The following is a 16,000-nucleotide window of genomic DNA, read 5'->3' as shown; positions in this document are numbered from 1 at the left end:
CACCGCTCTACGCTAAGTCCATCAAAGCGAAACAACATTTAACATATAAACTGAAGTATTTATGTACTCAGAAGTTGCCTTTTTTTTTTTTTTTTTTAACCTACACAAAACCTGTAGCGATGGCGTGGGGTTTAATACCCCACCGACCTCAGGGCACAGGCAGGCCCTGGCATACACGCTGAGGTAAAAGATCAACAGCCGGCATAGCTGAACACCCCTGCAAAGCCCACCGTAATGGAGGCCTAACGCGGGCCGCTTCCCGCGGCAGGGGAAGCCGCACCACCTGACGGGAGCAAGCCCGCACCACCTCCAGCCACCCGAAATCCAGCAGCGTTCCTCCGGCCGCCGGGAGGACGGCGGGGGCCGGGAGGGCCGACCCGGCCGACGCGACCCCCCGCAGCCGGCGGCGCTGACCCCGCAAACGGCGCGGCCCCGCGCCCAGCCCGGCGGTGAGACGGCGCTCCCGGGCCGGCCGCGGCGGCTGCCGGCCCGCGCCGGGCTTCCCGGCCGCCTGAAATGGAGGACGGTTGGGCCGCCGCCAGGCGCCGCGCCCGCAGGTACGCACCTCGCCGGTGGGGCGAGCGGCACGGCCCCGCCGCCGCGGGGCGCCTCCCCCGCTCCCCGCCGCTACGGGGGAAGGAGCCCGCCGGGGGGCTCTGCCCAGCGCGGGCGGCCGCGGGCCCGCTCCCCGCCGGCGGTACCTACCACCTCGGCCAGCTTGATCCTGCCGAAGGTGCCCCGCAGGTAGTCCAGGTCGCAGCGGAGGCCGCCCAGCCCGCGGCGCTGGCTGACGGGCTCCGTGGTGGGCTGGTAGGGACTGCTGGCCCCCGAGATCATGGAGGTGCTGGACGCCTCGCCGTCGAAGCCCTCTAGGTCATCGCCGTTCCTCATGGTGCCGCCGGCGCCGGTGCCGCCGCGCTGCTGAGGGGCTGGCCGCCGAGCTCCGGCCCGAGCCGAGCCGAGCCGAGCCGAGCCGCGCCGCGCTCACCTAGCGGAGCGCCGGCTGCATGGCTCCCCCGTCCCCCGTCAGGCGGAGCGGCGCGGGGAGGGCGAAGGCAGCATGGTGCGGTGCGGTGCGGTGCTGTGCGCGCCCCGGGCCGGCTGCCGCTGCTGCCGCCGCCTCAGCCCCGGCACCGCGCGGGAGGGGGAGCGGGAGGAGGAGAGCGGCGGCGCGGGCAGCCCTCAGCGCCGCACGCCGCGCCCAGCGCCCCGCCGCCGGGGGGCGCCCTCGCCCCGCCGAGGGGCGCCCGCAGCCGCCGTGCCGGGGCCGCCGCGCCGCGCCCGGTCCGGGCTCTCGCTGGGAGGAGGCCGCCGGGGCACCCTCAGCCCCCGCGGCGGCGCGGCCACCCCGCGGCGCGGCTCGCCTCGCCCCGCTCCGCTCCCCCGGTCCCGGTCCCGCTCCCGGCAGGGCAGGGCAGCTCAGCTCCGGACGGGGACGCCGCCGCCGCCGCTCCTCCCCCTGCGCTCAGCGGAAAGGGCGGAGAGAGCCCGCCCCGGAGGGCGCGCCGCGGCCGGGCGGTGCCTCCACCGGCCCTCGGCCGCCCGCCCGCTCCGCCCCCGCGGCCGGCACCTGCCCCCGGCCGCGTCCCCGCCCCCGGAGCCGCCCGGGCAGGGAAGGGCCCGCACCTGGGCCCGCACCTGCCCCCGCGCCGCCGGCCGCCTCCGCTCCCCGGCCGGGGCGGGCGGGCGGCCGCCGGGTCACCGCGCCGGGACGCGCCGCTGGGAGGCGGCGGCCGTTGCCTCCTGGGGGTTTTGGCGCTTCAGCGGGCGTTAGCGGTCTGCTGCGGTTTGACTCTGGGTTCTTTCAAACGCACCGATGTGGATGCTAAGGCTGCGAACGTCAGCGACGCTGACATTTGACATCGCGTTCCTAACTCGGAGCTAAGCCTTGGAGATACGCGAAGCAGTTCACACTGCTCGGAATTACGCTTCCAAGCTGTTACGGTTTCGTACCCACCGTCGTTCGGATGCTGGAAACCTTCAGGGTATTCTTCCGTGAGCGTTAGAAACATTTTAAAGTGTAATTTTAAACAGTGAAGTTTTCCAAGTAAACGGTTAGTTTTGACAGGCTCTAAATCACTTTTTGGAGATGCTTCTTCTCTTGCTGTGTCACCATAAATAAGGAGAACTTGCAACATCATCTGGCAAATACAGGTGTATCAAATGCAGCTGAAGAAGTTTTCTTAACATGGAGACAGACAGACAGACAGACAGACAGACATTCTTAAGCATGCCCCCTAGCTCTTCAACTTGCTTGAGAATATCAGCCTCTTCCAGCACCAGGGTGTCCCAGAGAAGCTATGAAAAGACTTCTATCAGCTGCATACGGTTCAATGGTGTCTCAGTTAACCAAGCAATGACTCTTAACACATTGCCCTTTGGTGATGGGCAAAGGGCGGGAAAAGGGAAAAAAAAAAAAAAAAAAAGAAAAAAGAAACCATGAGCAAGGCATGGAGAAGGATGGAAACTCTGTTGCTTGGGTCACATGAAACTAGCCTAACAATATGAAATCATAAATGTAAGGGGGAAATCCTGGCCGTGACGGACTAACAGGTTTTTACAATCTCGTATTTAAGTTCTTGTATAACTCGGGGGAAATCAGAAGTCTCACAAAGCTCCTTTTCTTGCAGGAAATGTCATGGGTAGGTGGTTGCCACTTGGAGAGCTTCTCTGGGTTCTTTTTCACTCAAGGCTCCACAGCTGTCTCAGGAACACAGGATATCCACGTTTACCTACAGAGACATTAACATTTATTTTCAGGGACTGCTGTGGGGGTTCTAGAAAACTATCCTGAGCAAAATAATGAGAACATTTTTGAAACATCCAGTGAACATTATTTTGATGAATCTTTTGCAGTATGTTGAAGAAGAATCAAAAGGTGGTACTGCAGAGGGCAAATGAAGGACAAAGGGAGAAATGGTTGAGTGATTTAAGAAAAAGGATAAGCGATAAGAGATGTTGGTTCTGGTTTTTGGCGTAGCCACTGCCTCCTGCGCAGCCTTCAGCACACTTAATAGCTTAGTTTTTCCTATGAGGTGGAGGACGCAAAGTTTAAATGTATTTAAAATCATTAGAGCGTTTTGAGAACGCTGCAAGGTATAGACAGACCGAAACCCCCCTGTTCTTCAGTGAGCTAATTGCCTAGGCAGTGAAAGCACAGTAACTGTTCCCTCTGCTCTATCCGAAGCGTTATTTGAACAATTGTGAGGCACGTTTTCAGCGAGCGTGTTGACAGTGTCACTGACGGCGGTTTCACAGACATTCCAGGCAGCTCCTAGGGCAGCGGGATATCGGCATCGCCGTCCATAGCCATGGTGCCCCTTTCGGCACCAGGGTCTGTGCAGCCGGCGTCCCCCTTGCTGTAAATGGCACCGAGCCAATACCAAGCCATACTGGGGGATTTTCTGGCGTCCTCCTGGACGGGTGGGTGGGCTGGACAGACTTGGCAAGGGCTTGTGAGGTTGCTGCCAACATTTAACAAAGGAATCCTTTACACACATTCTTGCCTGATACGGCACCTTTTCAGCCTGCTCTGTAGCACTTGAAGGAAAAAAAAAAAATCTACGTTTAATATGTAAATAAAAGTATTGATCCAGTAAAAGGTCATTGCATTCATCCAAGGCAGATCACGTTGCTTTCAGATAACTTTGTTTTTACAAGTTCATGAGCTTTTCAAGCACAGCCTGCCATTTCACTGTGCGGCTGCATACCAAGACTAGGAAAATGGGGAACCAGGTCAGTGATCAGCACTCAAGACACCACCATATTATCAAGCTAATCGGATCATGGAATTCATCAGAGAGGATTTCACATTCAGCTAAAACATCACTGAACAGAGAAAAACAAGCAAGAAACAGCACGGAGGGGAGGAAATCCAAGTATGCTATTCGTAGACACTATAATTAAATGATCAAAGATCGGTATTTTTACAGAACAGTTAAGCCAGCTTTGACAGAATTAAAAATTCCCCATCAGAAAGAATCTCCAGGACAGTGGTGATAAATTAAAACCAGCTGGTGATTGAGGTGTAAAAAGCAGTGCAAAGAGAATCTTAAATATTATCGCTAATCAAACTGAACACAACAACCCTCATCTCTCAGCTATTCATACAGCCTTTACTAAACAGCCTTTCATAAACTTGTGAACTTCTTGTGGGTTCATTTCATTAAGCACACTGAAGTTTTATTTTCACAATTAAAGTCTGTGATTCTACTGCAACTGAATATGAATATCAGCTTAAAACCACATTTTTAAAGCTGCATTTATGTAGTTGTAACACACTTTAAAGTATTTTCACGTTTATGCATAAAATTTTGTAGATCTGAATGGTGCTTATTACAAACAGTGCTTAAACGTAGTTCAGAGCGCAAAAGGAATTAGCATCCTAACAGGAAAGTTACATCTGTGCAAGTACCTGAAAAGAGCTGAGAGGTTCTTTAAGAAAATGCTCCGGTATTTCCACATGACCGACCCAAAGGGAAGGAGCACTGGTATGCTGCCAAATTCCAAGAGAGCTGAGCAGTGATTAGAGTTTAACTTTGGCATCAGAGAGGAGGTTTTTTTTCCCCTTGAATTTCTCAATGTAAAAAAATCCTGAAGCTTTTTCTCAACTTTTCAGTTGGGGGAAAATAACCCAAACACCCCACCCTAAAAAGCTAATAAAGAACTTGCTTTAGGAAAACATCCGGTAGTTTTAAGTGCTTTAGTTCAGTAAATTGTCCATTTTCACAGTGTGGGAGTGTGGCATGCACACTTTGAGTCTGTAGCCATGAGCAGCATGGGAAGCAGGCAAATAATTTTGCTGAGTCAGAGTTAGGAATTAATACAACATACAACAGGAATAAGCTGCAAATTCTGACACGGACTTTCAGCAGAAGGAAAATTGGACGGAGCAGTGGGGAGTCGTGCAGTCAGTTATCTCTAACTGGCGGAAGATGACCGCTGCTGAACAGTACAAGGATTCCTGCTTCACCATGTCTAACCACAGATGGAGTAGCCCTGTGCAACCTCCCAGGGTAAGACCACTCATCGTGAAGGCACCTCAGGAACAATAACGAGAACTGAATTCCTCAGCTAGGAGTCAAAGCACAGTCATACCAACCGAGGAAAGTACCAAGAGAAGCAGAGAGGAGGACAGAAACTAATTTGAAGGGCAGCCTATAAAAGCTTCTTCCACCGAATATCCAGAGAGGTTTCACGGGCTGACAGCATAGTGCCCGCTTCTCAGATCTGACGGGTTGGTCAGGGTACTTCAGGCACATACTGACACAGCACAGCGAGCGACTCTCTTGGCTTTTCGTCTGGTTAAAGAAGTGTAGCTCTAGTAAGAGAAAGTGTTAGTGAACCCTATTCCTATCCTGCAGTTACAGTATAACATCAGCCCCACGCATACTTTCAACACCTTCACCTGTATTCCAGCCCTTACGCTTTGGAAAATAAACCGAGCAGCCCTGGAAGGGCCTACAGATTGCGGCAGATTCCTCCAATATGAGCACCATGGGGCAGCCATCAGGTCTCACAGCTGGGACCAGAAGGCAGCGGTGACTGGAAGTCACCACAGGGCCTGTCCCAAGAGGCTGTATGGGGTTGGCTTCACCTCTTAAGGGGACAGGTAAAAGTGTCACTCCTGGAGTTTCACCATGACTGTCAGGAAACAGTATTTCCCCTTCAAAAACAAACCAACCAAAAGAAAAAAGTCCCCTAAAAACCAAAACCAATAAAGGCAACACTGCCAATAAAATTAGTTAGACCCTTACTTTGCAGACTTACGAACATGACTTTATATGCTATTAACAATGAGCCATTCGCAGAGCAACTTTTTTTTTTTTTACTCCAGGATTAGAGGTTGACAATCTCCTTCAGTAGTGTCTACTGGTCCAGGTTTTTTTTTTCCCCCCTTCCTTCATCGCTGATGAAGTAGTCACTGACTCCTTTCACCTCTAAAAACTTTTAAGGACATCTGCAATCTGCAAGTGCCAGAGAGGGGTTACCTTGCAGCCACAGCTGGGCTGAAGGGCAGCAGACATTCTACATAGCAGGGAGGTGAAATTAATTTCTATAAAAAACAGAAGCAAAACCTCATATTCTTAAGAAAAGTGCCAGTAGACCTTTAACGGTGCTGGGAACCAGCCAAGACTGTGGGTTGTATTTCTTTTGAAAGAATCCTGTATAATGAAGCACACTGAAAAATATGCAGAGAGACTGACAGCAGTGTTTATTTTATTCATGGCACTACATTTATTCAGGGAACAGAAGAAAAAAAAAGCCCTGAACCGAGGAAAAAGGTAGTCTTCTTCCAATAAAACCATAAAAACACATAGGCCTAGAACAGAAGGTCAGAAAACACTAGTTCCCTCTGACTGCGTGGGCATGGTCACGCTGCCCCTGTGATATCCAGTATTTTTATAGCAAGAGATGGAGCATGTAGGGTACAGCAGGCCTTTGGAGGGAAAGAGCTGATTTTTATTCTTTGAGGAGGTGGGAAGCTGAAGGGGAGGATGAAAAAATTGTACAAACCATGTTTTATAAGCAAAGTTTTAAAGGTCCCTTAGCAGGCTTAAAAAAAAAAAAAAAAAAAGATGAAGTACACTCACTACATTCTTTCTTTCCACGGACGAAATGGGCCAGCGAAAACAACTGACCTCAACTGTTTTAATACCGTGCGCGCTGTTACGTAACCAACGCAGCCAGGCCCCTGCACTGCTGGTGGGGAACTGCAAACGTTAAAAACCTCCGTTTTTTAGTTATCCTTCCGAATTTGTTTTACTTACAGCTAAACTACAGTTTATTGCTAACATGACAACCGTTCAAGGAGTATTCCTTTTTTTCAACAGCACTTAATTCCTCCATATGACAGAACTTTATATTCAGCTAATTTGGCTCATTGCCTTGCGGACTATTTCTTTAGTTACATGGGTCTTCTACATGCAAGGGAACGTTCTGGCTTTTTTTTTTCTTTCTTTCTTTTTTTTAAACAGGAAAAATAATTTCAAGTCTTCCATCGCTGGCTATAAACTCAAGGCAGGCATATGGCCCCAGCTCTACAAAGCCATACACAGCGGAACTAATAAATCCTGATTCCTTGCAGACTTAGCTCTTCTCTTCCTACCTTCCCCACCTCACCCCTCCCACTGAGCCCAATGACCCAGCACTCTCCCGAGGGTCCCTTTTCGCACACAGCAGGCTTAGCTCCTATTTATGTCCTCGAACTACTGCTTGAGCAAAAGGAAGCAAGTGCTATGCCAGGTTCCATGTGTGCAGACCGATAGATTTTTGTTTGGCCTGTCTCGCCTATGAACTAGCCAAACTTACTTGGCAATCCCTACCTAAAGCAGAGGAAATCTTTGGATTTATTGTCTCCACCAAGCCACTAATTTTCATGCAACTGGTATTAAGTCAGCTATCTGCGAGATCTTTCTTGTTACTGAAGTTGGCCAAAAGATTTAAGTTGTTTTTGAGGAGAGAGTAGAACAGGACAGAGCGCAAAGGCAAAAGCAGAGGAAACAGTGCTAAAAATATTTTAAATATGACAGCGTTCTTTTAATAGTTGTGTTGTACTTCTGTTCAGCTAAAAGGTGACTTGGAGAGATTTTGACAGGCTTTTGCTAAATTTGAAATGTTTCAGATACTGCCAATTTCACTGGCAATTTCTCTGCCCAGCAAAACAGCATTGCAAGGTATTGGTCAAAACATCCTAACACAGCTAGTTAAACAGCTGCCAATTATAGTTGCCTACTGACAATCCAGTATTTTTCTGGGGCATGTGCGCTTTTCCCAGAAAAATAAACCTGTGTGTAACAATTCATACACAAACTTCAGTATCAGTTAAGTAACCCCAGTCTCTTGCATATATCAAAGGCTAATATCCCACTTGCTTGTTTCAAAACCAGCCCATTGCAACAGGAACTAACAATTATTACCAAGGATACTGTCAGCTGACAGCTGTGAGTTGCGTCACACGGTGAGATTACAGCACAGACGATAAAAGTCTCTATCGCTGTCCGTGCTGACCTCCACACCTAAGCTAGATAAATCCAGTTCTGGGTTTGGCTGGAAGTACCAAGAGCTCTCCCCCTAGCCTTCTGCCTTTGTTCTGGATTGAAGAGATTTTCTGTGCAGTCAGTGACCGATCTTCAATGAAATGGAACTTTTTCCTACTTCTCCCTCTCTGCCTATGGGCACAGGAACTCAAGTCTTTCAGACCATCTGAAAATTCTGAACATCTTCACTTTTCTAATAATCTCCAAAGCACAGTCAGTATACCAAGGCCCTCATGGATAATCATTTGATTCTTCTGGAAAAGGCAGGTTTTGATTTGATAGTACTTAGTGATTTATTATCAGTGTAAAATAGTTTTTGTTAACCAACCACAGCAAGTAACATTCATTTCCATCTTTATCCTACCATTTAAGACATACATGATCAATATGGTCATTTAAACTTGAATGCAACATCCAAGTTTGCTCTGCAACTGAAATGTGCGTCAAGTCTGTGTTCAGATACAGCCTTTAATTACTGGGCCTCTGCCTAGGCACATATTACCCTCCCGCAACGCGTGCCCACCATTCCTATCTGCACTGTGACCACGCTGTGAATTCGCTGTACCTGGCGCAGGCTTCTCCTGCCTACCCCAGACCGCCCCGCAGGACAGTCAAAAGGCTGGTGGCAGACCAAAAACTTGGCTGGGCTCTTTCACAGAGGGAAACGGGCAACATCGGTCAAGCCAAAAATTGTAGCTGGTCACTTGGGCCAATGCACGCAAGTCAGAGTACTCTGTCCTCTAGTCCCTCAGACTGCAAGTCCAGTGAGCAATACGTAGAGTTGGTCTGGTCCAGGCCTCAGTATCCATTATCTTTTCAGTGGTCTTATTCCCTCTGTTCTGGCAATTAACTCAATTCTAATGCTGGCATCTCATTCCCTCTCTAAAAGGAAAGTCCCTGTTTTTTGGAATGCTGTCAATTTGGTAAACTGAGTGCCGGAGATTTACAATTGCATGTTTCCTTTTCTCAAGAACGTCAATATTTTACTGCACGTTCTTGTGAATATTCATGCAAGACTATTCCTAGCACCTTTTAGTTGCAACCACCTTTCTGGCATATTTTGAAGGATTTTTTTTTTTTTCCCGTTTTTAAGCATTTGGCAAGTCTGAGACAAGGATGACATTTTTACATGTGTCATAAAGCTACACGGAGTGCTACATACAAACAAGTACCAAACAGTTTCATTAGTGAATATTCATACCAAAAAAAAAAAAAAAAAAAAATCAAACACTTCAAAGGCAGCTTGTGCAACCTAATTCAGCTTTCTTGTGCACAGATACTACTGTTTTCTTTTAGTGCTGGACATTGCTATTTCAGCTTTTGTTCTGAAAGAAAGGAACCAGAGTGTCTTAATTAAGACAACTCAAAATTAGAAAGAAAAAAAAGCTTAACCCATATTAACAAAATTCTTAGAACTGAATGAAAATGCTTTTGTTTGGGAAAAAATCAGCAATTCACTCTTTGGAAGATACTTAGCTTAAAAAAAATATCTGCCAAACAAGAAGTATTAAGGGAACATCCCAAGCAATGCATATATTATCTTGCAATGGCACGTTAAGCAGCATTACCTACAGGCACTGATCCCAAGTCTGCCACCTTCTGGACTTGGAACATTTCATCTCCAGAAACCTTCAGCAAAACATAATTAATTGTCAGGCAGAGGGGAGTCAAAGGATCTTTTTCTTCAGATAAAAAGTTACAACTAGCAATGTTGATTCTGCCATACAGAAAGTCTGCAAAGGCAACAGAGAAAATTAACTGCTCCCCTTGTTTATGACATTATCTTACAGACCTCTTGCATGTAACTATTAGCGTGGTTTCAATACAACCCCTCCGGTAACTTGAAATCCGTGACTACGAATGCTGGAACACAAACCAAAGTGATTACATAGCTATTTCAGAGGGCAACAGTGCTACATATCAACTTACACTGACAAGTCAAATCTTTTGCATCAGTCATTTCTAAACAATGTCAGCACCATGCTCTTCGGTGCATTGCTGTATTTGGCAAAAGAAATGTCCAAACGTGCTAATACCACTAATTTTATTTTTTTTCAGCCATTTTAAAGCAGAATTAGGTGCCCTATACTTCAGATTTATGGAGACATGCATGATGTTGAAGGATTGTAACATCACATTTATACTACCACTTGTAAAGCGCTTCACTTGAGAAAATTAACTTCCTTGAGCTTTTTTTAAGCATCTGAATTTCAAGAGGCATTGATGTACGCATGCAAGTCAGAGCTTGCTTCATTTCACTTTTCCAGAGAAAAGAAAGCGTGCTAGATCAGATTCCGCCCTCACCTGCACTTCTGCAACTCCCATTACATGGAATGGCTGTTTATAAACTAGTTACATTTGACTGCAGAAATGTCAGATGTTTGTGAAACCAGAGCCATGTGGTGTCCCAAAGCATTAGTTCAGACTGCTGGCTGTCTTAATTATTCGTGCTTACATTATCTTCTCCACACAATCTGAGTGGATCAGAGAAGAAGTAATTAATTATTATGAAGCCTGTAGAAGAACAGGTTGGAAGTTTTACATCAATGCTTCCTTGAAGGCGAAACTGAACTCCATCAAAAGTGTGCTTTTGGAACTACACTGCCTCTATCCTATGAATATATTATTTAACTTTTAATCAAAAACATCAAATAACAGACGAGTTCTGGTTTTGGTACTAAATATTCTATCTAGATATTCCATGCAGCTCTACATATAGACCCAGACAACCAGAGTCTCGTTTAGGTCATCGATAACAACCTAATCTACAGCCTTTCCCTTGTATATATTTGAACTACAAAGACTCAGAAATTTACTCAAGCAAAGGTTCTTATCTGAGAAGTTCATTCCCTAACAAAATCCTGCCATGGCTGAAAAGCCAGAGAGGTTAAGACCACCATCTGGAACAGTACAGGCAGTGAAAGATTCATCTTGTAAGAGTAGTTTAGAGCCTCCAGCAAGATGTTTTCCACACCAAAACCTTACTATCCTTTCCTTTTTTTTTTTTTTTAAATTTGGAGAAATTTTGCTTTCAAAAAAACCAAATTACAGTTGAACAGCAGCAAAGTAAACCTAAGAGTGACAAGAGTGTTCTTCCATTTCAATCCACTGTTATGGTCTTTCTGAAGAAAGGCACTTTCAACTTCAGCATGTCTGAAGATGAAGTCTTCATTTAGTTTCCTCCCAAATTAACACAATAGATAATTATCTTCATATATTAAAAAAGTATTTTCTAAATCCCATCTTAAGGGACTAAAATTAATTCTTTACATTAATGAACTCATTAAAACATAAAGCATTACAGCATTTCTAAAATGGTAATTGTTTCATGGCCTCTTAAGGATTCACTTCTAGAGAAACTATGTATTTTAGAAACCAAAAGCTTAGTGGATTTATATTTCAGAGGCAGGGTGACTCAAGAAACAATAACTAGAACTTCAATCTATGCAAGGGGATACACAGGCATCCAATTAAAGTAACAACGAAGTAAACAAACAGAATCCTCATTAAATCAGTCTACTCTTTCTATGCTTATTAGGAAGAACTTGCTACACTCACCGAAGAGAGAATACAGCTTTGCTATCAGCAGAGAAGAGGAATTTGCACCACTCAAGTGATTTACTCCTTAAACTTCTCATAACCTGGATTTTAATCCTGCAAATTTAGGACCAGTGCTCTGCCTGGATACAGTATTCCACAAAATATATTAGAAGGTATACATCTTAACCTGGGAAAATATACAACTGTTTCCCCATTCTCATGAAATACATTACTTTGCACCAAAACCCGTTCTGCTGACATAACCATTAATGTGTAGGCTATCGCGAGCACACCTCTCTCTGCAAACGTAGCTATACCAACTTCGCTTTACTTACACAAGGTGCATGCTCTAAACTCCAGAAAGGAGTTGCATTAGCGAAGGCTGGTACAAGAACTCCCAAGGAGGAAGCCGTCATTAAGGTACACCACTGTACAAGCCAACTTATTTCCCCTCTTCACAGAACGGACTAATATTCTGCTCCCACAGAAGCAGCTCTAGAAGGGGGATCTTAAAAACAACAAAAAAGCACAGCGTGAAGCAGTCTGGATTCGTGTTTATTGAAGCCAGTAATTAAAGACGTCCTCGTTTTGCCAGCACTAGAAAGCAAGGTTCCACATGACTGCATACTGCACCTGGTTAAAGCCATACAAGTGGACTAAGGTTTGTTTCATACATTTGCAGTCCTAATTGTCAGTTGGAAATAAAACCAATAAACTTAGTATACAGGACAGTGAACTTTCATTTACAGCATGTATATTGTTAAGTTCATGATGTACAGAGCAGTCACTTTCAACATAGTTAAATTAAATAAAATACGAAATTCTGTTCAGTTTAAACAGTTTTTTTAAATGCCAATAAAAAAAGTGCAAACTTAAAATCAAGCAGCATAACCACAGCATTTTTATGGAGGGCCAATCTTTAAACTTTTCTATTTGCTTCAAGTTGAATGCTTTCATCTCGTGTTTCCTTAGTTTAAACATGAACAGTAGATGCAGTCACTATAATGCATATAAATATAGTCATATAATAGTTTAAACAGTCTACCATACAAGTGTATCTGCAAATAAAATGAAGTTTCGCTTGAAAATGTAAAGGCTGTTTGCAATTTGGCCTTTGGTTCCAATGCTTGAAGACACCAGAATAACAACTGTGCAGCTCACCAAAGTTGACAGACTTTGGCAACCACAGGATGCTACATTACTTACAACTTTCTTTCAATAAACTAGGAGCATTCACTTGCAATTAGAAACCGGAAATTTGTTTCTGCTTTGTCAGAAGCATCTTTCTGCAAAGCTGGTAAGTTATCATACATTATCAGTTTTGATCAATTTTAGTATATTTAACCTTTTTATAGAACGGGAAAGTACTTCAATTTTAAGTTTTAGCCATATTGCTGGAGAAAGTGCTTATCAGGTTAGATGACAAAAAAATGCAGTTTCAGACTGAGGTTTTCAAACTATATCCCATTATGATCACACACTTGTTCAATTTTCCTGTTGAGTTTTTGATGTTTTAGTCTCCAATCTCAATTCTCAGTGTCAAGAGGACAGCGTGTAATTACTTCTTCTGGTGTGGTAACGCGCAGCCGGCACCCATGACACCAGGAAGTCCATCCACATTACCCATCAGCCATCCACAGTCTTAGTCTAACTGTTACCTAGACAACTGTGTAACTTCAGGTCATACTGTTTATTAAAAAAAAGTAAAAAAAAAGAAAAATATAGTATTTTCAACAAAAAAAAAACTGGCACAAATAACATACTCATGTTAATGTTTGTCAAAGAGGCAAGTAAATACTCTTAGCTTTCTAGATAATGTTTAGACAGACTTACAAGAACAGCCTCTTGTTGTAACATAGGATTTGAAGTTAACATCCAGTACTGTGTTAGTGGTCAATCTAATTCTGTATATTTAAGTAACAATATATATTAGGGAAGTTATATCCAGACATCAGATTTAGTACAACAAGTTCATATCAATAAAAAGTAAACTCTGCATAATTCAAATTGTGGTTTTTCCCTTCAGCGTTAAGAGCACAGAATATGCTTGGTATTTTTAATTTATGGTAGTGTGTACATGTAAAACAAGCATACCGTATATAAAATCAAAGTGCCATTTCAGTAACCATAGCAGTTTTGTTTGTTTTTAGAGAATGATGGTTTTATGTGACCATGGACAGAGCTCCGTTCGAGCAACGGGGACAACCACAACCCATCTTTCCAAATGAAATGCTACATTAAAGAAAATACAAAACAAGTTATTGAGTATGTTCATCATGTACACATTCATACTTTTTCGGTTACCTTCAGAATTGGAGTTGGCTGCACCTGCAGCAGATGTGGTTGGAACTAGGGCCTTGAAAGTTTTTTTTAAAAACCTCCACAGGTCTAAGGCAGGAATCAATTTTAGCTTGGTAGCTAATATTTAGTTACAAGACGTAAGAAAAAAAAAAATACTGAGAGTGTTTGTAGCACATTTCATTATGGGAAAATGATACGTCACCCACCATTCTTCATAGTCTAGCCTCTTGGCATAAAAAAAGGCAGAAGCTATCAGAAAACAGGATTTAAAATTAAATACAAATCGCCAAACTACTGATTTTAAAATAAAACCAAACAGTGACTGTTTGTACTACAGTGCACAATAAGTTCAAGCACCTTCTAAAGACACATCACACACTGTGCCAGGCACTTGGATCTAAACAAGTTATAGTTTCTCCCTTTGTCAGCTACACCAGAAAGGGCACCCACACTCTTAGACTTCTTTAAAAACTAAAACAAGATTTATAACAAGAATAAATTCCCACGATGCGTAGTGTTTGGCCTGGAATTCTCCAATGTAAAGTAGTCTTTTTAAAACAGTGATTATTTACCCTATGTGAAACACAGGGTTTAACAACATTGCTCCTCTCCAGTCAATCCAACATTCTGGTTTCTTACTGTCCCAAATCTGTTTGCCCTTTTAGGGCTCCATTCCCTGCCTAGGCTTCTTTCACCTAATTAATGCTCTGTTACACCACCACCACCACCACCACCTTTCCAAGAATATAATGCATTTGCAAACATACAAGTAGCCAATTCCAGTAACTCTGAAAGAGGATTTCATTTCTCTTTCTTGCCTTGTGTGCAGTCAGTAGTAGTATTTTAATAAGAATTCTCCATTTTGCTTCTCTGTGTTCTTCACAACAGGAAATGCAGCTGCACCTGCTTACCTCCAAAACCAAAAGAATTGCCCTATATAAACTCTAAATGGTTATCTTATACAGAGGGATTTTATACGCAAACTTCCTGAATGTGCACTTTTTACTGGGACAAGGCAATGATGTAGTAAGCTCATTTCCCCTGCCCCAAGAAAACTGATAGCATCTGCCATAGCAGAAAATTCCTGGTCTTATCAGATCAATATACATAGTTATTTGGTCATTTACATATGCATTTTTTTATGCGCTATCAAGCTTCATTCTCTGTTGGAGGAGAGTTTGTTGTTACCATAGAGTCTGGCTTGCGAGTCATCCTATCCAATTCCTCTTGAACGTTTGTCAAAACTGTTTTTTGTCCTAAGAAGAAAAAAGGACAAGGTTAAAGCAATCTAATTTCAATGAAATGTTTTAACTGATGAGTACAAGTATTCATATTATTTAATTTCTCATTACTTTGCCACCTACCCAAGAACACAGGGCCTGACACAATGCAAGGTAATGTCTATGTAAAGACTGATAAATACTAAGGTTTGATTCACTTTAAAGAAATGAAATGCTGAATTATACGGCACCATAAAGCACAAAAATATCTGTGATATATTTTACGGCAACTAACATTTTAAAAACAACGACATTTAAGAGTTGTCTATAAAAGTCAACTGTACAGAGTTCTATTATTAGTACTGATAGCAAGGACTTTATTTAAACCCAGATTTTAACCACAAGTTTTCCAAGGTATGCAGGACACCTGCTACAAAAATCATATTTGTTTTGTCACACTTATACTTGCTGCATTTTAATATTAAGCAACTAACAGGAAGAACTCTTATGTCTGCAGACAATGTTTCCCTTAAAAAAGGGGACATGAATTGCATATTCATGTAATATCTCAGAGCAGTCATTTCAAAGGACTTCTTCAATTGGAAACAGACACACTGGAGCATTTCATGGAAAGGCGTATCTTACATTTTTATATTAGACTCAAAACTTTTTAACAATTCTCTAACTGAACCATTAGTTTCATTCTCTCATTCTGAAAATTATAAACCCACAGACAAATTAATTGCTAAAATTGGAACAATATATTCTAATGCTTAGAGCATACAAGCATTTAAGATTAAAAAGCTATATTTTTAGGCTAAAAGTAGATTATATAACCATGTACAGCTTCCTTACATAGCCAAAGAATTTAACAAGCATCTGTTTTCCAGCTCAAATGTG

General features: G+C 43.7%; 2 protein-coding genes across 7 annotated transcripts in view; both read right to left on the bottom strand.

Moving 5' to 3' along the window:
• The window catches only part of CMTM4 (CKLF like MARVEL transmembrane domain containing 4), a 40,795-nt gene extending 39,354 nt beyond the window's left edge, over positions 1–1,441 (bottom strand). Inside the window, exon 1 of the mRNA XM_087740201.1 lies at positions 706–1,441. Coding sequence (XP_087596327.1) covers positions 706–891 — 186 coding nt within the window. The 5' untranslated portion in view covers positions 892–1,441. The remainder of the gene's footprint in view (positions 1–705) is intronic.
• A 1,013-nt stretch (positions 1,442–2,454) lies between these two features.
• Positions 2,455–16,000, bottom strand: part of DYNC1LI2 (dynein cytoplasmic 1 light intermediate chain 2) — a 38,249-nt gene continuing 24,703 nt past the window's right edge. The window contains exons 13-15 of one of the 6 annotated variants that reach the window (XM_087739415.1): positions 15,069–15,136; positions 9,612–9,668; positions 2,455–2,732 (exon numbers count right to left, since the gene is read on the bottom strand). In XM_087739415.1, coding sequence (XP_087595541.1) covers positions 2,706–2,732; positions 9,612–9,668; positions 15,069–15,136 — 152 coding nt within the window. In that variant the 3' untranslated portion in view covers positions 2,455–2,705. Of the gene's footprint in view, positions 2,733–9,611; positions 9,669–12,115; positions 15,137–16,000 lie in introns of those variants that run through there. The other 5 variants (XM_087739414.1, XM_087739418.1, XM_087739413.1 and 2 more) reach the window with 5 other exon arrangements.

Source organism: Nipponia nippon, unplaced genomic scaffold, assembly GCF_047370975.1.
Source record: "Nipponia nippon isolate SJK-2023a ecotype South Korea unplaced genomic scaffold, ASM4737097v1 scaffold_7, whole genome shotgun sequence".
NCBI classification, from domain to species: Eukaryota; Metazoa; Chordata; class Aves; order Pelecaniformes; family Threskiornithidae; genus Nipponia; species Nipponia nippon.
This window is presented reverse-complemented; position numbering and strand designations above follow the sequence as displayed.